At 37.1% G+C, this 25,418-nt stretch overlaps 1 protein-coding gene across 3 annotated transcripts in view; it reads left to right on the top strand.

The window, feature by feature from the left end:
* The window catches only part of LOC138712146 (cytochrome P450 4C1-like), a 41,972-nt gene continuing 16,554 nt past the window's right edge, over window positions 1-25,418 (top strand). The window contains exons 1-6 of one of the 3 annotated variants that reach the window (XM_069843617.1): window positions 1-93; window positions 7,231-7,409; window positions 10,466-10,572; window positions 17,551-17,641; window positions 20,459-20,644; window positions 22,919-22,988. In XM_069843617.1, the coding sequence (XP_069699718.1) occupies window positions 7,235-7,409; window positions 10,466-10,572; window positions 17,551-17,641; window positions 20,459-20,644; window positions 22,919-22,988 (629 nt within the window). In that variant the 5' untranslated portion in view covers window positions 1-93; window positions 7,231-7,234. Of the gene's footprint in view, window positions 94-6,343; window positions 6,914-7,230; window positions 7,410-10,465; window positions 10,573-17,550; window positions 17,642-20,458; window positions 20,645-22,918; window positions 22,989-25,418 lie in introns of those variants that run through there. The other 2 variants (XM_069843618.1, XM_069843616.1) reach the window with 2 other exon arrangements.

Consider the following 25,418-nt stretch of genomic DNA (forward strand, 5'->3'; position numbering starts at 1 on the left):
AACATAACTGTGGAAAGTTTCGCCGATAACAGTTGTTCAGTCTGTCTGTTGTATACTGAAGTGTAAGACGTGTTCATCTTTATGGCATAAAAGGTAAGGAATTGAAACTTTTCAAATCGTATTTGATATAATCGTAAACAAATGGTTTATGTATTATTTTCTCTACCATTCTGTTTGTGGAACGGCAGTCGCACAGTGTGCATTTTGCGCGATCTAGCTGGACAAAAATCAATTTTCTACTTTCTGATTTCGGCATAAATGAGTATTAATTTGTAGTTTACAGAGAATATTAAGGTGCATTCCTTTCACAACGGTCAACTATTTGTTACTTATAGGTTAGTATAAACATTGTCCTATCGTCTACACCTGTTGAGTAACGGTTAACGCGTCTAGCCGCGAAACCAGGTGGCCCGGGTTCAATTCTCGGTCGGGGCAAGTTACCTGGTTGAGGTTTTTCCGGGGTTTTCCCTCAACCCAATATGAGCAAATGCTGGGTAACTTTCGGTGCTGGACTCCGGGCTCATTTCACCGGCATTATCACCTTCATCTCATTCAGACGCTAAATAACCTAAGATGTTGATACAGCGTCGTAAAATAACCTACTAAATAAATTGTCTTATTCCTCCGATCAAGATGCGAATTAACAGGGGGATTCCCTCCCCTGTTGGAAGGTTATCCCCCTCTCATAAATTCCTATTAGCATCCCTACCGGGGATAACTTCTATCCCCCCCTCATAAAATATAGGCCTAATTGTTTTAAGGGTATATGTACGTGAACGATCACAAGTATTATCAGAAAATGCGGGCTCTAAATTTCTAAAATTCTACAAGGAAATGAACTCACAATTAGAAAAAAATTGCAAGGTATCACAAAAAGACTTATTAGAACTTCAATATCTGATAAAAGTATAAAAAAGTTACTAATAATATTTTTTTAGAATTCACTTTTTACTTTAAATTAAATTTTCCAAAATTTGATAATTTTCACACATATTATTTCATAACTCCACAATCATTAGAGATAGAATTCTGAAATTTTGTACACTGATTTAACATGCATTTAGCAAAAGGTAGACTACAATAATGCCCATTTATTTAAAAATAGAAAAATTAGGTCACAAAATACTATGTAAATTTTAATATATTTTATATAGGGCAAATAAACAATTAATTGTATTAAAATAAATAACTCTACATGTCTGAGAGTAGTCTACTTTTCAGAAATAAGTGTTTATTACATGCAGGAAAAATATTAAAGATGTCAGAGAGACCATAACCATGCTATGGTATAACTGCATAATTGTTTGTTTTGTTTTTTTTTTTTTTTTGTACTCTGATAAAACTAGTTTGAAAAATATTATTAGTAACTTTTTTTTATACTTTTATCAGATATTTAAGTTCTAATAAATCTTGTTGCAGTACCTTGTAATTTTTATCCAATTGTGACTTTATTTTCTTATAAAATTTTCTGATAATATTTGTGGTCGTTCACGTACAGTACATATACCCTTAATACGAGTATAATTATATAAAATATAAAGTAAGCAAAGAAAATAATATTTATGTATTATCATCACCGGCAAGCTCACAACAATCAATAACTTAGAAATTACACATCTTCTCTTAAGTCTGCTCATGTATATAATTATTATTATAATCAAGGTGCAAGATAAGCAACTCAGTGCGACCAAGCGTTGAGCCGCATCGAATGAGAATAATAATAATTTTGTGTATGGTATTCTCCATCTAGAATTCTATCCCCACCTCATCAGAAATCTTAATTCGCATCCTGGCTCCGACTCTCCGTTGCAAGTTCAGTCTTCGTTCAAAGTGATCTTTGTAAGAATGTTTAATTGGTGGGTATTGTGTAGTGAATTTGATTTACTGTGATGAAATGTGTTAATCCAAATATATATATATATATATATTTTTTAATTCTTCCTTTAATTTTACTATGTATCACTAAAGTTTTTTGTAACGACTGCAAATATACATTTTACAAAATTAATTTTACTGTCAAGTTTCAACGAAGCTTACAGTAGTCTATACAGACTCGAGCGGACTCACAAAGAAACTTTAACCATTATAGTCTATGTTATTTTCTGTAACGGTGCCTCTTTTTCGTTTTGCGGAAATATCTGAAATTAATATTATGTTCTGTGCCGCAGCAAGCGCGACTCTGCTGTGAATTCGGTCTTATTGCTGTGCGCTCTCTGTAACAATGTTTATGCCATCCTATCATTATAAACACGTTGTTACTATACTCCAATATCGTGCGTAATCGGCTTATTATGAGCGTATTCCGAATCTCACCGGTGAGCAATCCCATGGGATCACGGTGTTCCGAATTCCACCGATGACGTCATTGATACTCCACCGGTGTCATCAGCTTGCAGAGGTGGTGGCAGTCTCCTTCAGTCGCCAACAGTGAATCTGATTGGTTCTTGTATAGGGCGGGAATTAGCAGACGAATGACATCGTGCACTGTTGTGTCATGGCGGTGTGTTCTGCTTTGGTTCTGCTGTATTGTTTGTAATGAGCACAACGTAAAAACAATATGTTAATGGCTTATGAGCGAACATGTCAACGGACCAGTTATTACTACTGGTTCAAGAAATAAATTGTTTATGCTATCTTTTCTTTGAACGAGATGGCAGTACGGAAATTTCGCAAAATTTTGCTAGCGTAGCACAGATAACAACTTACACAGTCGACATGACAGCCATCGAACCTTCCACTAGTTTTGTTCCTATTCCTCTGCAGCGTGACGTCATTGTTGTCCACCGGTCCGGTGAGATTCGGAATACGCTGTATGGCACGCCTGCCCATAATAGCAATGACGTATTCGCTATGACGTAATACCGGAACGCTCGGGTGGCGATGTATGCAATTCATCTGGTTATCTTGCTTACCACTTCTACACGCCACGTAACAAGAAATGAAATGCAGTACAGAAGGTAACGTATAATTTATTTCCAATCTTTATCAATTTTGTATAATTTTTTAATATCCCATAAAACAGCTCTGTGGTTCAGAGAAACTATATTAACAAAATAAAGGAACATTTGTAACATAAAATTTGATACCTGAGGTTTAATTAGAGTTTGTAATACCTTCAAGGTCATCCACTTCTCTTTATTCAATGCGAATGCTAGGCGCAACTAATCGATGCGAACAAATGAAGAATTTGTCAGCTATGGATGCTGAATTATTTCATTTTTTTCCTACAATTTATAATGCTAAGATGCCATAGAGTGTTGTATCCAACTTGTGGATAATCTTATTATGATACTCATGTCATGATCATCAATATTATCTACTCGTTGCATAAATAACTATTAAGTAGTTGTTATTCCTTGGCGTAATGACTTATTACTATGGAATTTATTAATCCAAGTAGACTACATGCAGCTGAAGATCGTACCACCAAAGACTACGAAATTCATCCAACCTCTGATTGTGGTTTTTTTCAGGCAATACAAGCTCAAAATTTCCCAGTCTAAATAGGCTAACTAATTATTTAAAATGAATTCAATTTAAACAAAAAAAAAAAAAACACGTCAAATTAGATATTAAGGGGGAAGCCTGAAACCAAGCTTAATTGTATTTTGCATTTCACCCCACCTCAGCCCCCCTTTAGAAATGTCAAATGGCACCCTTATATTTTTATACTTAAATATGAAAGAGCATTCAATTGTTCTTACACCCCATTCATTTATTTCACAGCTTTCGTTTTATATAATTTAGTCCATCACCATTAACAGGAGCTATTAGAGCAATAGTAACAATAACAGTGGTATAATTAAATGCCTGGCAACCTTGATTTTTGTTACTATTGATTAGAGCTGAAGCTACAAATACCATTGAACATTTCCTGTAATAGTTGTGTTCGTATATTAAATTATTGTAAAATGGTGTCTATCCTTCAAGAGAGAACAGAAGCTTTTATTTTTAAGATATCTTCAGTAAACTATTAACACTCCATGCATCTAATTGTTTTCTTTTCCTTTATTATTAATTTTTATCACACATTCGTCCGTTGAACCCGCATATGAACTTAAATAATTTATCGATACAAAATACTAGAAATTTCTCACTTTTGAACAGCTAAATGACAGCCTGAGAAAAAGCTAAGGACAAAAAGTTAGGTACGCGTGCCGGTTTTATCTTATATATGCAAATTTACGCTTCTCTATACTGTTTTACTGTTATTTGCGTCCAGTAGACCGTCTTTCCCTACTTCACGTATCTAAATGTTTATTTTTTTTTATTATTCTAGATAAGCCTTGGTTTTTCTGATACGAGAGATAGTGAGTGGTTTTTACAACTGCGAGGTACGCAGACCTCGTATCTCGCAGTTATAGAAACCACTCACTATCTTTAGTGTAGTCCGGATTTGTGCGAGGCGGGCCACGCACCTCGCAACTCGCATGCGTCTGTTCAGGAAAATCCAATCTAACCCCCTACTTTACACACATTAGTAAAATAGGGTTATCTCCCCTTGGAGATACAATAATAATAATAATAATAATAATAATAATAATAATAATAATAATAATAATAATAATAATGCCAACCCTCTTCTTTATAACTCAAAATTGTTTCTTCTCTCTAGATCCAAAGCTATTTGCTGAAGCCTCGCAGTGCGCGCCTCGCACAAATCCGGCTGGAGAATCGGTCCGAGGCGACACAGCGAGGCTTCTCTGAGAAGCTGCGTCGACAGTGCACCTCGCAACTATAGAAACCACTTACTATCTCTCGTGTAGTCCGAATGGGCCTCGCACCTCGCATGCGTCGATTCAGAAAACCCAACAAAGTTTCACGCAACTATTGAGATTCGAAGAATTCCTTATTTATTGGCGTGTGTGTGTTTGAGTTCGTGAAGTGTGGTGTGTGTGTGTTTCCATGAAAATATATATTATGTTAAAATCCAACACCATTAAAAAAAACATAATATGATTAAAATTCATTTGTTAAACATGTTTCAGGACGAACTATCACATCTTCTGTAGCTTCGAGGTCGCATCAGTCGGCAATACGTACCAGCAGGAAACACTAGCACGAACAGCTGAATCGGCCTCAAAGCTGGTAAAGATGAGATAGCAAGTCCTGAAACATGTTTAGCAAATGAATTGTACGAGGCGTGTCCATGAATTAATTTTCCCACTCGTCCCACAGCTAGCAAACTATATGTTGCGCGAAGCGACTGCGTGTACGTGATAATGTCCTGGCATGGCGCATGAGCTAGCGGAACTTCCCGAGTGCTCTCAGTAGCTTCGTTGCATTGGATGAAGATGGACGTTCCTATTGCAGCTCCCGCCGCGTGTGAAGTGCGGTCAGTGATAAAGTTTTTGAATGCACAGGGCATAGCGCCGATTGAAATTGATCGTCAGCTGTGCCAGGTCTATGGGCAAGCAGATGGTGCGTTGCTGCTGTAGACAATTTTCAGCAGGACGCCAAAATGTGCATGACGAGGAGTGCAGTGGGAGACCAACTATCAACACACACGACCTAGTGGCGCAACGCACCATCTGCTTGCACATAGACCTGGCACAGCTGACGATCAATTTCAATCGGCGCTATGCCCTGTGCATTCAAAAACTTTATCACTGACCGCACTTCACACTCGGCGAGAGCTGGAATAGGAACGTCCATCTTCAACCAATGCAACGAAACTACCGAGAGCACTCGGGAAGTTCCGCTAGCGCATGCGCCATGCCAGGACATTACTCTATCACGTACACGCAGCCGCTTCGCGCAACATGTGGTTTGCTAGCTGTGGGACAAGTGGGAAGTTACTTTATGGACGCGCCTCGTAATTGTATTGTTGTGTGTTTGTAATGCTGTTGGACTTTAACATAATATAGGTATGTTTTAATGATTCAAAATAAAAACACTTACATTTTACGAATAATGAAGGCAAAATGTATGTTGTTTAATGATTAAATGTTAATATTTATGTCACATATTATTTTCCATTTGGAGATGCTAATCTCATGTCCACAACGCGTTCTACTTAAAACTTCTAAAATAGATGTTACGCACTACAATATAAGAATCTTCTAATAAACACAGATCTCAAAATTAACACTGGGCTACAAATTATTATTATTACTGCTGCTGCTGCAGCAATTTCTCTATATTGTGATCATCTCCGATTTGTGTAAATTTTCAGTACTCTGTCGAAAAGATAATCGCTTTCATTCGAGAATTTTTGTTTGCTCACGTATCCGGTTACACGCCTTCTCAAACCGTTGATGTCATTATCCAAACGAATGACTGGCGTTGAATTCTAGACTGACAAATGGCATATTCTGACATAGGAGTAATAATTATGTTCTGTCCTTAACGCTGGACGTGTAATATTTTACCCTTGTCACATCTAAACACCGTCTGTAAATTCGATGCAATCATCTTTTAGACTTACGTTTGTCAGAAGTGTTCATTTATTTCAATAAAAACGGGGAAGGCCGGTAGAATGTTCTGACACGTTTCAAATTGGTGTAATGTAATTGACTTTAAATTTTACCGCGTCCGCCAGTCTTCAAGCTCGGAAGTAATATCAGGAGTTTGGTTTAGAGTCAATTGCACATTCAACAATGGAACGTCGGACGATTCATAAGAGTGTTGTTTGTGTCGATTTGATTTCATAGAATAAGTCCATTACAGGAACACAACGAAGATTTCGTCACCAATTCCAATACCGTATTGCTCCTTTTCGTAACATCATACTGCAATGAGTCACCAAGTGGCGTTTAACAGGTTCAGTGCGATATGTGTATCGTGATCAATGAAGCGAAGCAGTGACTGAACGCTATCGGAATATGCTCACCACAGTGGTGATATTCAAAAAGTTTAACAACCAGTTCTCTTATGTGTGCATATGTTAAATATATACGGCATTATGCCCATGGTAATTGCAAATATGACTTATAAATAATTTAATAATTTCGAACAGGCCGAATATCACCACTGACTCACCAATTTTGTCGTTCCTGAAATGCGCCGTTTAAGAATTATAGGCCTATATGTGGAACATGTGGTTACAACGGCCCATAATTCCCGGATTTCAATGAATTTTCTACGCGTTATGGTTCCAGAACGAATCATATCTTGATTTTGAGACTTATCATAACCTCCAAGGTCTCCTGACCTTACTGTTTTTGATTTTTATCTGTGGGGAATTCTGGTGAGGGGAGCGTCACGAAGATGTGTTGTACCTGATTTCAGAGCCATGGAGCCCTTGTCGCTGATCATAGGGGGCGCGCTGTTTCTCGTCGCCATAATGTTCCTATTCTCTTCTGATAAAAATAAGTCGCATATTGCAAAACAAGTGAATAAGCTGCCTGGACCTACTTCTTACCCATTCGTTGGCACCGAATTACCGCTGCTCTTTCTGAAGAGAAATGGTAAGTACTAATACAGTACAAGTCTCGTTCAGAAAGTAAGTCCCATTAATTAGCGTAGAAATTATTTGGTAAACCCGTATTGTTATATTTTTCAATTACAATTTTATCATGCTACCAATGATATTCTAATTTGTTGTCTTGGTAATTTTCCAGATTAATTGTGCCACAGGAGGTGCAACTTTCTGTTTGCTTCTCTTTCTTGCTCATTTATTTTTATTTTCGCGTGGAATGTGTTTCTTGTTTAGATGTAGCTAATGCAATACAAAGCTTAAGAAGTTCAAAATGTGGATAAATTTATAACATTTATGTTGATCTGATAAAAAAATGAATGATTAAGAAATGGAGTGTTTTCTCATTTACTAAAGATTGCAAAAACAATACCTGTATTCAAAAAGGAAGATCCGTAGAGGGCCAAAAATTACAAAGTAGAGCAAAATGTATAGTACAAAAACAACTATGAATAATAGAAGAGTGTTTACATACTTAGAAATGCAGTTTATTGCAATCAATGCACATATTTTGCCATTCACTTAAATGCCAACAGATGATTTTTTTAATTACATCCGGTAAATGTCCTCCTTCATTCACTTCACAAGTCCACACCTATGGGGTAACGGTCAGCGCGTCTGCCGCGAAACCAGGTGGCCCGGGTTCGATTCCCGGTCGGGGCAAGTTACCTGGTTGAGGTTTTTTCCGGGGTTTTCCCTCAACCCAATGTGAGCAAATTCTGGGTAACTTTCGGTGCTGGACCCCGGACTCATTTCACCGGCATTATCACCTTCATCTCATTAAGACGCTAAATAACCAAAGATGTTGATAAAGCGTCGTAAAATAACCTACTGAAAAAAAATTCACTTCACAAGTGTGTAGTCGACTCAGAAAACTATCCCTCAAGTGTGCCAACATGTTGCGTGGAATGGTTGCAATTTCATCATGATGGAATCCTTTGATTCCGCAATTGTCTCCTTGCGAGTGAATTATACCTTCTCCTTGAAGTAGCTCCAAAGAAAGAAATCTGGGACTCATAAGTCCAGGGATCTGGAGGGCAAGTAGATGTCACCAAAGCGAGAAATAAGTCGACCTCGGAAAAGCAGTCGCAATCTGTTCATGCTGGTATTGGCTGTGTGGGCAGTAGCCCCATCTTACTGGAACTCTAGATCATATATACCCAGATTGCTCGATCTTATAGGCTTTGACGGTAACAACTTTTGTCAGGTTTACTATGCTGACATCTAGTTGTTACCTAAGGAGTCCCGTCATAAATCCCATTTGAATTGCATTAGCGACTGTACTGCCATCTCGTGTTCATTTACGGCGGACGGGTAGCGATCCTGGCGGTTGTTCTCTTCAAAGTATTACCGATTTTAACACAGGGATGAAAAATCAGTTATGAATGTGATCTGGGCTAGAACCATGTATCAAAATGTCCTATCCTTCTTAATTCAGGTACTGGGAAGGTGTTGAGCAATTGAAGATATCGATCTGAGTTAAGAGTAACGGTTATATCCTGGGGATCCTCGAAAAAGTATGGGCCAATAATTCCAAATCTGGCTACACCGCACCACACTGTAACTTTAGGACTGTGCAGTGGAGTTTCATGAAGCAACTGAGGGTTGGTGTTTGACCAATACTGGAAGTTTTGCTTGTTGACAAATCCGGTTAAATGGAAATGTGCTAAATCCGACATACGCAAATTAGGCAGAATATTGTTGTTCTCAGCAATCATTTCTTTTCAAAGTTGCGCACAGAATGCTATTCTCATCTGCTGGTCAATTTGACGTACCGTAACTCATGAGTCATGAACAACTTGCAGTATGGGCAGTAGCGGAATCTTGTTGTAAATACCAGTTGTTTTTCTCATTTGACAACATTTGAAAAACGTTACAAATATTTGTGCGATATGTGTCCACTTACGGTACATTAAAAAAACATGAGCACTATTATTCGCCTTGCAGTTACAGCATATCATACGTCTATTTTGGCGTAATTTAATGGAACTTCATGAATTAGTCGAGAATTCTCTGTGCTCCAATATCTATTGTTCTGTGAAGCTACGTGACCTTGTAAATGAAACCATGCTTCGTCTGAAAAAATTATCAAATATGGATCAACAAAGCCGTCAGCAATGTGTTGTAAAACCAAATTACAGAAATTCACTCGCTTTCCATCGTCACGAGATTGTAATTCATGTACGATAGTCACTCTATAAGGTTCCAGCTTAACAAGTTTGCTAGCCATATAGACCGAGGCTTTTGAAACACCAAGTTCTTGCGCAACACGTCATAGAGATTTCTTTGGAGAGCGTGCAAACGATGCGACGATTTCGTCAATGTTTTCCTCCGTCAGAACTCTACGTTTCTGTTTAGGAATTTTAGCGTTTAGCGATCCCGTTGTTCTTAGTTTATTAACAAGACGCCTAACAGTTTCTCTACCTGGAATTGGGGCACTAGGGAATTGCACCTGAAATTGTCTACACACCTCTCTATACGATTCGGTTTTTTTTTAGAAACGTGTTTACATAAAAATTCTTTGTTCAAGCGTGAACTTTTCAGTTGGCATTGCCATAGATTAATTTTGTTATTCGCCACGCTAATTAAGTTATAAATCACACACACGCTGAATTTTAAGACAGTAGTAAAAAACTTACACTGCCCTATGAAGCTTATCATCGAAAGAGACTGAATTTTAAGAACCTTCCTCTGCACCAGCGTTGTCAGACACAGCCTAAACGGAGCGGAGCGCTCCACTATAACTCGTTGCGTGCTCCGGTGCTTCCACAGACATAAGCAAGTTCACGCTCCGACTGGACGTCTCTAGCTCCACAACCGGTTTCGGAGCTTACAACTCTGACACTACTGCTCTGCACGAACAAGTGAATAACTGAAAGGGACACGCCTACGGGACTGTGACCTTCAACATGCTTCATTGCAGCAGACAACTCCAGCAGGTAGCGCTGCGACGAATGCATGCGCTGTTCCCGCCCAAGGCAGAGCTAACCGTTCTGTACAAAAGACTTGAAAAAGTAATTATTTTAACAATAATTTTTCTTCCTACAGAGTTTTTTGCCTACCGTCAAGGAAACGTGGATAAATACAAACCTACGTTCCGCACATGGAATGGTAGCCAACCCCAAATGCATATCACAAAACCGGAACACATTGAGGTGAGTAACACTGAAAGAAGATGTGTGCCTATGCGTATATTGTGCGGCCAAGAGAAGAACCTTATCGGAAACAGGTCGTTGCTGTAGGTTTGTTTCATCAGTTTGTGGTTAAATTACAGAGTTACCAACTTTCATGCAGAATTCGCGGATCACCTGCAATTAGCTCACGACTACCGCTCTCTTGCATTGATACGATAATTTCTGAAATTTAGAGATGATATCAAGGTGATCGCATAACTTTCGTAATGTTACGTTTGTCCCATTGCTATTATTGTTATTATTACTACTATAATAATAATAATAATAATAATAATAATAATAATAATAATAATAATAATAATTGCACTAGTCAACAAAAATTTTAACTTTTTGTCTGTCACAGAAATGAAATCAGCTGATTTTTACTAAATCGACCCTGCTGATTACGAAAATGACAGCGAAAAATCTGTAACACGTAACATTTTTGTGTGACAGAAGGGGAAGTATTTTGATTCAAAAAAACGTTCTTGTTCATTTCAAAATACATAATTACAACAGTGAAAATAAATAAATTCCTAAGATACAAAATTTATACACAAAATACACTGACGTTTCACAGAAAAATAATAACGCTGCATAAATAATACTTACAATAAGGAAAAGTAGCATTATATTCATTTTTCCCTTCAAAATAGGCTTCTATTTTATTAATTTAAAACTGCATCAATTGAACTATAATTTTTTAAGGTTTATAAATTAAATTGATTAAAACCTCAAATAAAATAACTTAGGAGCCCTATATTGAAGGAAACAACCGTATACAGACTTCAAGCTAGATTTTTAAGAAATATATTTAGTTACTTACAGTTATTTTTTCCTCTTGTAGTTTGAGTCGCCTTCTCCGAACAAAAACCAATAGCAATCTCCCATCATATTAGAATCCCACTTTCCTTGATATTGTTGTTCCATCTGTGTATAACTTGATGAAACCTTTCCCCTTGTTCATCGCTTACAGCTCCTAAGTTCTCTGGGAAACAGTCCAGATGGGAATGTAGGAAGTGTATTTTCAAAGACATTCGACAACCAAGCTTCTGGTAACTATGCAGGAGTTCTTGTACAAGCTGTTGGTAATTGTCAGCTTTATTATTACCTAAAAACCCACTAACAACACTTCCAAAAGGATTCCAAGCTTCTAGTTCCTCAACACTTAACTTTTTTTTCGAAGCTCTCATCTTTCAAATGTTTTCTAATTTGAGGGACAACAAAAATTCCCTCTTTCACTTTAGCTTCACTGAGTTTCGGAAACATATTCCTTACATATGCAAAATCTTCTCCATTTTTATCCATAGCTTTAACGAAATTCTTCACTAAACCAAGCATGATATGTACAGGAGGAAGCAATACTTTTTCCGGTTTTACTAAAGGGACATACTTGATATTATGTTCTCCTGGGACATAGCTTTCTCTGGGAGGTCAGTCTTTCACTATATAGTATTTTTCAGTCGTTTTACTATCCCAAAAACAGATAAAGCAACAGCCTTTTTCGAATCCGCCCTGAAGTCCGAGCAATAAGGCGACAATTTTCAAATCTCCGCAGAGTTACCAGCGGTATGTTTTATATTGGATTACATCTAGCAACACTGAAAAATTTGTATGTTTCCTTCATATTCATTGAATACGCCACTGGAATTAATGGTTTAGTGTTTCCATTGTGCATTAACACTGCTTTTAAACTTATTTTGGAAGAATCTACAGTATGATTCCATTCCTCTGGGATGTATTGAAATCCTAGTTCTTCCATTAAGCCGTCTATATTTACACACGCACATAGAATTCTTCATTACAAAATACTTCGAAAACCGTTCATGTCTCTTCCTCTACAATTAAATTCTAGTATCTGTTGCTAGCAGGTTCCATTGTTACAGTCTAGACCCTAAAATCTCAGTTTGTTGTTTAGTGAGATTAAGATCTCTTATTAAGTCGTTCAGTTCATATTGTTGAATTAAATGGGGTTCTTTATGATGTTCTGGACTATAGGACGGATCAGAGGATGTTGATGGTTGAGCCAAGTCATCTGTTTGTTCTATTGGAAGAACCAATTCTTCCAATTGCGAAGGTGGATTAGGAATAGGGAGTGTTGGTTCATGTGATACAGGTCTTATTGCAGATTCAACATTAGGATATTCAATTTTAGATCTTGTTTTCTTTGAAAATCCCGTAATCTTAGTTAAACAGAAATAACAGCCTTCAGCATGGCTTTATCGGTTCACGCCAGATCATTGGAACTGCAAACGGCATACTTCGATTCTTCTCTCCATTCATCCATTTTATCAGTTTTGAGTAATATGTTATGCAGCACACATGGGGGAGACCATGATTTGTCCTCATCACACACATTACATTCTAAATAGCAATAATATGCTTGTTTTAACTTATCTGATAAAGGCCGACGCTGCGATTTTGCCGCAAATTCTCCACATGCGTAACAAAAGCTGTCCGTCGAATTTACACACGCACGACGAGACTTTTTCGTTCTGAGAAAGCGTAAATTAACGCGAAGATAAACACTTAAAACCAGCGATACAACTTGTTACAAGCTCAAAAAATATTCAACTAATCCTAAAATGCAATCTATTTCATTCTAAAAGTCCACCCTCTCAGTGCTTTCTGTCGGTCTACCGCCATAAAGCAATAAAGTAATACAGGTATGTATCACCCACTACGCGCCTTATTAATGCAGAATCGTGTATTTGAAATAACCTATTCCTTAAAATACACTTCTAGTATATTCTGAGCAACAATAATTTATAAAACGTATGAATATAATGTGTAACCGTTTAAATAAAGTCCATTGTTTGATACCCGATTTCTTTGGTAAATTCATTTTTTTTTCACAATTTCCAATTTTCCTCTTAAATGGTACGTTATGGAAATTTTTCAAGTTTAGATTCACTATCAGCACACAAAAATTGATCTAAAATGACCATTTTCACCTTTGTGACAAAAACCTTGTTGACTAATGTTATTATTATTATTATTATTATTATTATTATTATTATTATTATTATTATTATTATTATTATTTCAGGGTAAGCTCCAATTAATGCATTATACATTTTGGGTCCAAAATTTTTGTTGTGTTTTAATCCAGCAGTTGTGTGGCATTTGGGTGTATTTAGAAAGAAACTGTAGTTTTGTCTCGTATGGTATTCATGAGGATCAAATTTAAATTTATTGTGGTTTTTATGGAAGTAAATCACCAATGTTTGTTTATAAATTTGTTGTAGATTTGATACACCAAATTCCTGGAAAATTAATTTTGTTGGGTAATCAAAAGGTTTATATAGACAAATTTTGATAATTCTTTTTTGGAGCTAATTTAAAGGATGGGGAGTCTATTTTTCCATTCCTCCCCAACCTAATATACCATACTGAATTATTGATTGAAACAGAGCTAAGTACACAGTACGCAGAACATAAACAGGTAAATAAGAGCGTAGAATGGAAAATTTGTGGGTTGTTTTACGCAATTTGTTACACAGGAAAGAGATATGCTTGTCCCATTTTAAATGTTGGTCAATAATAATGCCTAAATATTTAAGTTGTGAGGATATACTCAAAGCGTTACATGAGCAAGTAGGTAGGTTACAATCATGTATTGTTATAATTCTATTATGTTACTATTTATTTTTAGTTGCTCAAGGCCATGTGATATTAATGAAAATGGTATTAATTTTGTTTTAGAAACGTTCAAAGAAAGTAAGTGAGCATCCAGCCATTCTTTAATAATATTATTATTATTATTACCATCATCATTATTATCCATATTAGGCCTATTATTACACATTATATCTCCTATTAAACTTCTACAGTATCTCCCGCATTTCATCTGTCGCAGGTTGGTATGTTTGATGTTACATGCGCTCTGCGATCATCAAGAATGACGTAAGATGTTCAGTTCAGTATTTTGCCGATAATGCTGATCGTTTGGCCACATAGCATAGTCCGAGAGTTCATTTAATATCCAGGCGGTGTCGAAGCCAACGCTTTCTTTTGAAGAGGTAGGTAAGATAAGAAACGTAAAAATATATATATATATATATATATATATATATATATATATATATATATTACAGTTATATGAACACTAATAAATATTATATAATTATTAAAGAAATTAGTAATAGACATGTTTCGGAGATGCTTCTCCATCCTCAGTGACTATTTACCACGATGGCTGGTTCAGGTGATCGAACCGCGTTGTTGGTTGGCTTAAAGGAGACTGACAAAGCCAAAGCAACAACGCGGTTCGATCACCTGAACCATCCGTTGTGGTAAATAGTCACTGAGGATGGAGATGCATCTCCGAAACATGTCTGACTATTACTAATTTCTTTAATAATTATGTTATATTTATTAGTGTTCATATAACTGTAATGTATAATTTTTTACGTTTCTTATCAAATCTATGAACACTGTATAATTGGCCTAACATGTGTGGTTTATCTTTGAATAAGATAGGTAAGAGTTTGTTTATTCATTAAGCCTCATCAGATGCTGCTCCAATCACAGGAGCGGTAATATGTCTACCAATGATGCGTTAGCAAATATAACTGATGTTCTCGTATGTACTCCACGTGGAATAAAAACCAATGTTGTCGTTTCTGGAGTCGATTGATGACGACGAAAAGGTAATTAATTTTAATTTTAATTTACTTGGAAGTAATCATATTGGCTAACTTTAATTCACTGTGGATGAATTTTAACCAGAAATAATCTTTGCAACGAAAATGTAATAACACCGCTTAACATCACAAGTATTGACGAGTACAAAAAAGAAATTATAGCCAACATACAAAGCCTTCCGCCTGGATATTAATTGGGCGCTTAGACTAGATATATGCCAGAAATAGCGTCTTCTGTTACTCTGCGCAGTCTGAGGTTCGCTGAGTCAAACACAATAGTAGGATTTTATTATTTTTATTTATTTTCTCCATTCTACCCATTCTTCACCATATACTAATGCAGAATTCCTGCACGGAAATATATGTACTTCGGCACATCATAGTTATACGTATAATAAGCGTAAGTAATCAGTTTGTGATTCAAGACGGTGCCATGTATCGTCGGACCCCGGCCACTTAGTCATTCGTAATGAGTGCAACTCTTTACATAGTGTTGGACATTGTGCCACTGTCATATATACTGTGACACAGTAAATGAAGGTAGGCCATCAAAGAGAAACAGAGAGGTACAACTTAAACAGAGGAATTCAATCCGACATCGGAACTAGATTCCGGTGTGGCTTAGTGGATAAAGCGTCATGGAATTGATGATAGCGAGATGATAAATTCTACATGGGATTACCTGACATTCGTCTTACAGTTTAGAAAACCATGGAAAAAGCATAACCAGCTTATCAGGCTACGCCAGAAATCGAACCCACGCCCGAGCACAGTTTCGGACCGGAAGGTAAACGCGCTAGTGTGTGATGTAGACCGGTGGCGGATACAGTTCTTGAAGATGTTAGTAGAGTCCAGTCAATATTATTTACTAACTTACTTCTGGTTTTTAAGGAACCTGCAGGTTCATTGCCGCCCTCACATAAGCCCATCAGTCTCTATCCTGAGCAAGATTAATCCAGTCTCTATCATCATATCCCACCTCCCTCAAATCCATTTCAATATTATAATCCTCTCGGCCTCCCAAAAGATCTTATTCCCTCTGGCCTCCCAACTAACACTCTATAAGCATTTCTGTATTCGCCCATACGTACTACATGTCCTGCCCATCTCAAACGTCTTGATTTAATGTTCCTAATTATGTCAGGTGAAGAATACAATGCGTGCAGTTTTGCGTTGTGTAGCTTTCTCCATTTTCCTGTAACTTCATCCCTCTTAGCCTCAAATATTTTCCTAAGCACCTTATTCTCAAGCACCCTTAACCTTTTCCCCTCTACCAAAGTGAGAGTCTAAGTTTCACAACCATATAGAAGAACTGATAATATACATAATTGTTTTATAAATTCTAACTTTCAGCTTTTTTGAGAGCAGATTGGATGATAAAAGCTTCACTAACACTAAACAATTAATAAAACAATGAACTTAAAAGAACAATAATTTTCATTTAAAGTTTTCTGCCCAAGGGCAAGTATTTCACTACAAATCCTGCATCCTCCAACCTTCCCTCTTTTCCGCTTCCTCTTAGTCTCTGCATACGACATTAGTAATATGCGTTACAAGAGCGGTATGTTGAAGTATTCATGTTCGAGGAAAAGTTTGAAAAAGCGAAACGTAGTTGAGCTTTTTTAATTTCCGAGAATTGAAAGAAAACATACCGCTCGTGTATCGTACATTATTTTGTGCGAAGATCGTTTATTACATACCTGAAAGAGGAATTTCTAATTAGTTGCAATGAAATCTCCATCTTGGTTTCTGTTCAATGACGGCAATTTTGGAAAACAAAAATATCTATCTTCAACATTGTTCCTTTAAAATGTTTTCTGTGTTTACTATACTCCAGCAGGCCGTGATATACTTCTGTCTTCCCCCCCCCCCCAGTCTATAAATGCGAACTTAAAACAAACGGCTTCCTTAATGTTACATGCATCACGAAATGCAGTAACTTTAGCGGAGTTGTAGAGTGTACTTAATTTTTTCAAATATTTAAAAACAATAATTAACAGTGCAATTTAGGTGAAATTGCAGTGGTAAGTTTCCAATTTATAATTATTACTATATTGAACGTCTCTAAATATAATATGCTAATAGCCTAAAGCAGTAAAATGAATATGTCACTTAAGCGGTAAGAAGAGGGAAATTGTTATGTGTGTTCGGTAGGGAATACTGAATGTGGAATTTTAGACTTACCGCGGGTTGGTTTTGTGCGGAAACCAAGCAAATACGCAAGATCTCGCACGAAATAATCTTAATGCTGTCTAATATATTAAATCTTCTTCTGTCCCGAACGAAGAGAACAGTGATATTGGCTTATTTTCAGGTGATTCTAAGGAGCAGCGACCATATCGATAAGGGTCAAAGCTACAGCTTCCTACACAAGTGGCTAGGCACAGGTCTGCTCACATCCACTGGTAAGAACGACAGCCTTATCTTCGTATTTAATCTACTGCAGATCTGCAATGAAAATAAAGGTAACCCGCCTGTGATCACGTCGTCATTTCGGGAACTGGACAAAGTTTCTAAATCCTCTTTCGACAAAGGGTGACGGAGATGTGAATAGTATAATAGCTATAAAAACACAGTGTACAAGGTCGTTCAATACGTAATGCATCTTATTTTTTCTCTTTCAAGATTTGTTTTATTGCAATTGCAAATACACCATGTTCTTCTACAATGTACTGGCTACAAATATCTGTTTTTCCATATATACTTATTTCACCACTTAGTCTCCATTCAAATCTATGGCCTTACGCCACCTTCCCGCGCATTACTTCTTTGAAACGACCAATAAGCGAAAGTCAGATGAGGCAAGGTCGGAACTGTAGGGTGGGTGAGGAAGGACTGTGCACAGAAGGCCTGTCCACAGATATGTGAAGCCGAGCAGCAAGTTGTTTGGTTATGATTCGCCTTTTGTCCCGAATAAGTCAGTCAACACTTTCAATGTTGCCTGTGTCATAGCAGCATGTGGCCGCCCCAAGAACGGGAGACCTGAAACTCTCGCTATATCTTGCTCTGACGGTGACACTCGGCTGACTCGGCATACTCAAAGAGTTTGAGTGTTTCTATCTCGATAGATATTTTTAAATGCCTGTGAATGTTTACAATGTTCTCTTTCTTCTGAAAAACATATTCAATCACAGTTCTCTTATTTACACGCACGTCATGTGCAGTCACCATTTTGAACACTAACAACACCACTGTCATGTAATGGAAAATATGAACCTACGTGGAGTTTCGCAGGAAGGTTTCAAGATTCTATAGGCCTATGTAAAATATTACTGTTCTCCAGTGAAAGGCGTCTGAGAAGAGAAATATATAGCCTATATGGTGCATTACTTATTGAAACGTGTAATACAAGGTCCCTCTCGTCAAGTTTTTTCATTCCTTCTACTGTCATTTAACAATTTCTCCTTAAGTTAAATATCCATATCAACGGAGCAAGAATTAAGAAAAGACAATACGATGAACTTATCGGTAACAAGCATTCTGTCGACCTGCGTGGTGCAATGGGTATAGTGCCCGAAGTTGCGGGTTTTATTCCGGCCCAGATAGATGGCACTTAAGTGTGCTTAAAAGAAACAATCTCACTCTCATGTCAGTAAGATTTACTGGCATATAAAAGAACTCCTGCGAGACAAAATTTCGGCACACCGGCAACGCTGATATAACCTCGGCAGTTGCGAGCGTCGTTAAATAAAACATAATTTACAATTTACAAGCATTTTATTGCACTTGATAGGAAGGTTGAGGCTTAAGTAATGTATATATTTTTTTCAAACTGAAGCAACGGTATCACGATATGTCGTATGTCCTATAGAATTCATAGTATGTGGTCGCATCACCAGATGGTAGTGTGATGTGTGGTTATCGCACAGAGAGCAACGCTGAAATTTATTTTGGCAAAATCTGAAAATATTATAGATTTATTAATTTGTCATACAGAATAATATCTGTATTATTGACAACTGATATTTGAAGAGAAAAATTCGCTGCAGTGCATATGTCTGTACAGATTACTGTGCACTTAACTGCGGAATCCCGGTCAAACAAGTCACTCAGCTGAGTGCGCTCCTAGTATAGTGGCAGTTGACATTGGACATGTAAGTCAACATATATGCCTAACTTGCAGTCAGGCCACAAAGGGAAACATTGAAGGAGGAAAATTCGATCCGGTGCTGTGGATTGAATTCGGCGTAGCTCAGTGGTCAGAGCGCTTGGTACGTAGAACCAAGGACCCGGGTTCGATCCCCGGCGCCGGAGAGAATTTTTCTCCTCAAATATAAAATATCTGAAAATATTAGTAAATATTTCAGTGCTAAACTATTTTTGTTTCTAAACCATTTAGGCTATAGGAGGTTTACATCACTATTTACAAAACAGAGGTTCACATCATTATTTAGAGACATGGGGTGCTATTCATAGACATTTCGCTAGCCCGCTCTACGAGCGTTCTAAACTATCCCCGGCTATCGACTGGTTACTTGTACAGGATTCATGTCATATATCATATCACTAACACTGGTTTATGAATACGAAAAACGTTAGTTCGCTGATCATCCACAGGAAACCCGCGCTAAGAATGTCTATGAATACGGCCCTAACAGTTTTGTCTATGTTTAAAGTGCTACCAAATAAAACACAATTTTGACTCGTAAGGTATCTGGCCCTTTAAAAGCTATAACTTTAGTTTTCTTCATTGATATATTAAGAATATAATTTTAGAAATATTACCTAGTTGAAATAGCTTTCTGTAAATCATCTTCTGAGCTAGATATAAGAACCTGATCATCTAAATATTTATTTTAATTTTAAAATGCGATTCTAGGTTTGTCTGCCCATTATAAATAGCATCTGACTGTATGAAATTAGAAGTTAAATAATCAGCAAAATTAGTTACAATTAGATATTTGTGGAATTTATACTCATTGAATCTTCAACAAAAGCATCACCTACTTCCTGGAGACAAAGAAACGTTAGGCCGAATACCCAGTGCAACCCTCTGCTAATTTCACTATCAATTTTCTAATATTCAGATGAAAGACCCAAAGCTTGAATTTTTCTCCACCATGCCTGTGTTAGACTATATGATATCTGCATATGATAGAGGAAGTAGGCCACACTTGTTTCACAGCTTTATGAATTGATTTTTCTTGGATATATGTAAAGTATATGTACACATTACTACATGTTAAGTAACATTGTCGTGCATGTTTTCTATACTTCCACAGGTAAGAAATGGTTCACGCATCGCAAGCTGATCACCCCGACCTTCCACTTCAAGATCCTGGATAACTTTGTGGAAGTATTCTCGGAGAAGAGCGAGATTCTGGTGGACAAACTAAAGAAAGAGGTCGGGTCCCAGGGCTTCGACGTATACCCCTACATCACCAAGTGCGCCTTGGATATCATATGCGGTGAGTGTACTATTACAGTCTAGTATATACAGTCACGAAGCTTGAGTTGTGAGGGTGCTAGGAAAAATAGACTGTGCCGGTACTATTTCGCATTTTCTCTAATGAGGCGATGTTAGCGATCCTAGTAGATAGCAACTTTCTACGGATGCATATTTACTACGTATTGAGCTTCGTGACTGTATATACTAGGCTGTGGTACTATGGTGCAAAGTACAGCCAACAGTAATTTTTGTCAATCTGTGTTTTGCTCACAACATCCACGAAGAATTGTGCCTACTGAATGTGTGTTGTGATTGATAATATCTTCGGTGAGTGTACTATGTGCAGACGAAAGGACTTGTGCCCGAACTTGCGTTTGATATATTGTGCTGTGAATGCACTAGTTATAGTGTCTAAATGTGTGTTCTCTTTGACAATATCTGCTCTGAGTGTACCACATGCGGATGAAAGTACCTGTGTCTGAATTTGTGTTGCGTTTGATACCTGCTGTAAGTGAATTACACGTGAAAGAAAAGAATTGTCTGCGGTGAGTATATCGTGTGTGAATGAAAATTAACATTGTGTCTAAATTAGCGTTGTGTTTGACATCATCTGTGGTGACTGTACTGTGTATGAATGACAATACTTGTCAGATGTATTCTCCCTAGCTTATCTGCTTTGAGTGCGCTGTGTGTGGACGAAAATACTTCTCGCGTCATATGAACGGAAAAGACTTTTGTCTGAATCTGTGTTGTGTTTTGAAGTCATCTGTGGAGAGTGTACTCCATGCGGACGGAAGGACTTGTATCTGAGCTTATTATGCACTGTGATTTTACTACGTACAGTCCCCAAAAAAGAATGAGACAACTCTTGGTGATATGAAAGTCTAAGTTCTATAGAACTTACACGATATTGACGTAACCATGCACGAATACATTTAACTGTGCATGCGTATATTCACTCTATTACAAAAGCTTCTCAACCGAATAATAGGCTAACAGGCATATTTATTCTGCATTTAATTTCCTCCCGAGTGTCATTCATATTTGTTACTGATGCTCCAAGATATTTGAATTTTTCCACTTCTTCTAAGGATATATTTCCAATTTTTATATTTCCATTTCGTACAATACTCTGGTCACGAGACATAATCATATAGGCTACTTTGTCTTTTCGGGATTTACTTCCAAACCTATCGCTTTACTTGCTTCAAGTAAAATTTCCGTGTTTTCCCTAATCGTTTGTGAATTTTCTCCTAACATATTCACGTCATCCGCACAGACAAGGAGCTGATGTAACCCGTTCAATTCCAAATCCTCTGTTATCCTGAACTTTCCTAATGGCATATTCTAGAGCGAAGTTAAAAAGTAAAGGTAATAGTGCGTTTCCTTGCACTGCGCGTTGAAGAAAAGGGCTTGTGTCTGAATATGTGTTGTGTTCGACATTTTTTTAGTTGGTTATTTAACGACGCTGTATCAACTATGTTATTTAGCCGACCTGGTTGGCGCAGTTGGTACAGCGCTGGCCTTTATGCCCGAGGTTGCGGGTTCCATCCCGGGCCAGATCGATAACATTTAAATGTCCTTAAATGCGACAAGCTCATGTCAGTATATTTACTGGCCTGTAAAAGAACTCCTACAGGACAAGATTTCGGCACATCGGCGACGCTGATATAACCTCGGGAGTTGTGAGCGTCGTTAAATAAAACATAACATTTTTTAACTATGCCGATGGATTTCGTGATAGCGATATAGTATTTGGCAAGAGGAGGCCGAGGATTAACAATACATAGCATGGCATTCGCCTTATGGTTGGGGAAAACCTGGGAAAAAGTCCTATCAGGTAATCAGCCCAAGCAGAAATCGAACACATGCTCTAGCGCAACTCCGGATCGGTAGGCAAGCGCCTCAACCGACTGAGCTACGCCGGTGGCTTGCGTGTGACATGCTCTGCGGTGAGTGCACTGCGTGTCGACGAAAACTACTTGCGCCTGAATTTGTATTGCATTTCACATCATCTACGGTGAGTGCACTGTATTGACAATACTTGTGTTATCTTTGTTGTATCATTATCTGTAGTGAGTGTATTTCATGTGAACAAAAGAACTGCGTCTGAATACGTGTTGTTTCTGATATCAGCATTGTAATGTGGATTAATGGACACGAAAAAGGTTATAGCTTCTGTCTGAATCTATATTATTTCTCACACCTTAGAAGGATCACCACTATGAATCAATGTTCAGTCAACATGTTGTCTTTTGTATTTTATTTGAATCTTTTGTTGCGTTTATTTCAGAGACTGCCATGGGCACGCCGATATACGCTCAGGATGAGAGAGGATACGACTACGTGGCAGCTGTTTATGAGTGAGTATTGACTTATTGATAGTTAATTTTAGGTTTATTGTATTTCCATGGATATTTTAAATGTCAAGATATTGATTTACGCGCCACGGACCTAGTGTTCATGTGGATATTTTAGTGCACAAGCACGTATCTGAGTCTGACAGACTGCTTTTCGCGTGTTACTACAGTTCTCTACGCAATGCTCGGTATTTTCTCCACTAATAATCATCCTAGAATCAATGTAAGTCCAACTTCATACGGTTCGAGAGGACAAAGTAAGCTATACATGATTAATGCGTTGTTCATAAAGGATATTCGAGTTAACATGATCGAAGATTTGAACTATTGGCCGATACTGAAGGAAAATATTTTTTTGTATTAACAATTAGACCCATATTCAAAAACGTTACTTCAATTTCACATCGTGTTGACATCAATTCGGAAGTTATATCATGTAAGATGTCCGATCCGTATTCGGAGAAAATACTTATATTTCCATATATACATCTTAATTACACAACTCTTAACACTACATCACTTTGGAAAACGTATTATGTGTCTTTCACGTGTTAAATTTTATGTTGCTTTGTTAACATGTTTCCGCCTGCTATTGACCATCATCAGAACTGGTTGTTGCTGGTCTTGGCGCCTTTTGTTCTGTTCCCTGTGGGGGTGTGTTTGTGTGGCGTCAAGGAATGTGTGTCTTCTGAAATTGAGTTGTGTTTTGAGAATTTCATTTGGATTTGTTTTTGTGTGTTTGTATATTTCGTATTGTTCTAGTGTGATTAGTTTCTGGCTTTTTGTTTGGATGTGCAGAATTTCCATATCTGTGTCGATGTCTTTGCATGTGTGGTTAGCATTTGTGATGTGTTCTGCATATGTGGAAGTGTTTTGTAATTTTGTTATGGCTGTGATGTGTTCTTTGTAACGTGTTTGAAATGATCTGCCTGTCTGTCCTATGTAGAAGTTGTTGCAGGTGTTATTATATTTTCCTTGACAAAGTCAAATTCGTAGTTAAGAAGAAATTAACTTGCAGTTGAACGTCATCATATAATGGCATATCGCTTCCATTCCTCAGCTGGTTCACACCGAAAGTAAGGAGGTCATTCGTTCATTGCTGGCTACACTTCGTTTCAAATCTGTTATTTTTAAAAACGTCCATTGGAAAAGAAGGAACCGCAGATGAAAGTGTAGGCATCCATAGCAGAACTTGCTTACAACTTGCATGTGTGCAGCTACTCTGTGCATTGCACTGTCCACTCTACATCCGCGAGCGTGGAAAGATAAAATGTATGCACTATATAAAAACGCAGTGGAAAGTAAAGAGACGTCAATTTTATTGTCATCTTCTAAATATCCTTTTCAGCCCTTAAACTTAACTTTATCGTAGTAAATAAATGTCTCTTTGGTTGTTGTTCAGAAAAATTATAGCACTAAGTAAGGTAAAAGTTACTCTTCACGTATCTTGAATCTTACCAGCTCTTGCCCAAGTTACGGCTAAGTATAAGTTAAGTTGTGACTCTGAATACAATTTCTGAGTTTCCTACCTACTAAAGTCACACGTAAGTGAAAGTGAAATTGAAGTAAAGTTCATGAATACGGGCGTTAGCCTACTACTAGTGAACAATGCAACAATTAGCTTCGTTCTTCCATACTTCTGCACACTAATTTTTTAAGTAAATTAAGTTTCTTCTCCGCCTCACAATTTCAATGAAAATTTCTGAAATCTAACAATTTTATTGCCTCTTATTAGAAATGTATCACGAGCTAATGCAAGACTGCATTCATTACACACTAATGCTAGTGAGTTCAAATGATCAAGAAAATTATAACTTTACATCCTCAGACACAAATCATATAAAAATGACTTTTAGATCGAAAACAACTTTTATTCCGTATGGGCTTGAATCTCCTCAATTTTCCCTTAACATCAAAATTCATCATTCTGATTGTTTCTTTCACAATTGTGAATATCCTATTTTAATCGAATCCTCACAAGTTAAATACATTACGTAAAACAATTTACTTCTTTGCTATAGTTCAGTTATATTATTTACAATTTAATATTTTTTTAGTTGAATAAATATATTTTTTATTTTTCAGTCAATGACTTATCGTACAATATTTAAGCATTTATTCCTTTATATTACATTTAATGTTTTATGAACGTTTTCGTCACCCAGCGACTCATCAGATAAAACTTTATAAAAGTATATATTTATTCAACTAAAGATATCTTTAAGATTTATCTGAGAAAAACTCCAAAATGAATTTCAAAATTTAATACTGTGTCTAATTTATTTAATCTTATTCCAATCTATTTTCCAGTATGGAATTTTAGGATGGGAAAGAGCTTGTAATTTTACTCTCCCTCCACTAATACTTGTTCAGAAAAGAACAATTAAAATATGTCCTAATAAACCTCTTGATTAGTCATCCGAACTTTTCTTC

The sequence above is a fragment of the Periplaneta americana genome, chromosome 13 (assembly GCF_040183065.1).
Source record: "Periplaneta americana isolate PAMFEO1 chromosome 13, P.americana_PAMFEO1_priV1, whole genome shotgun sequence".
Taxonomy (NCBI): domain Eukaryota; kingdom Metazoa; phylum Arthropoda; class Insecta; order Blattodea; family Blattidae; genus Periplaneta; species Periplaneta americana.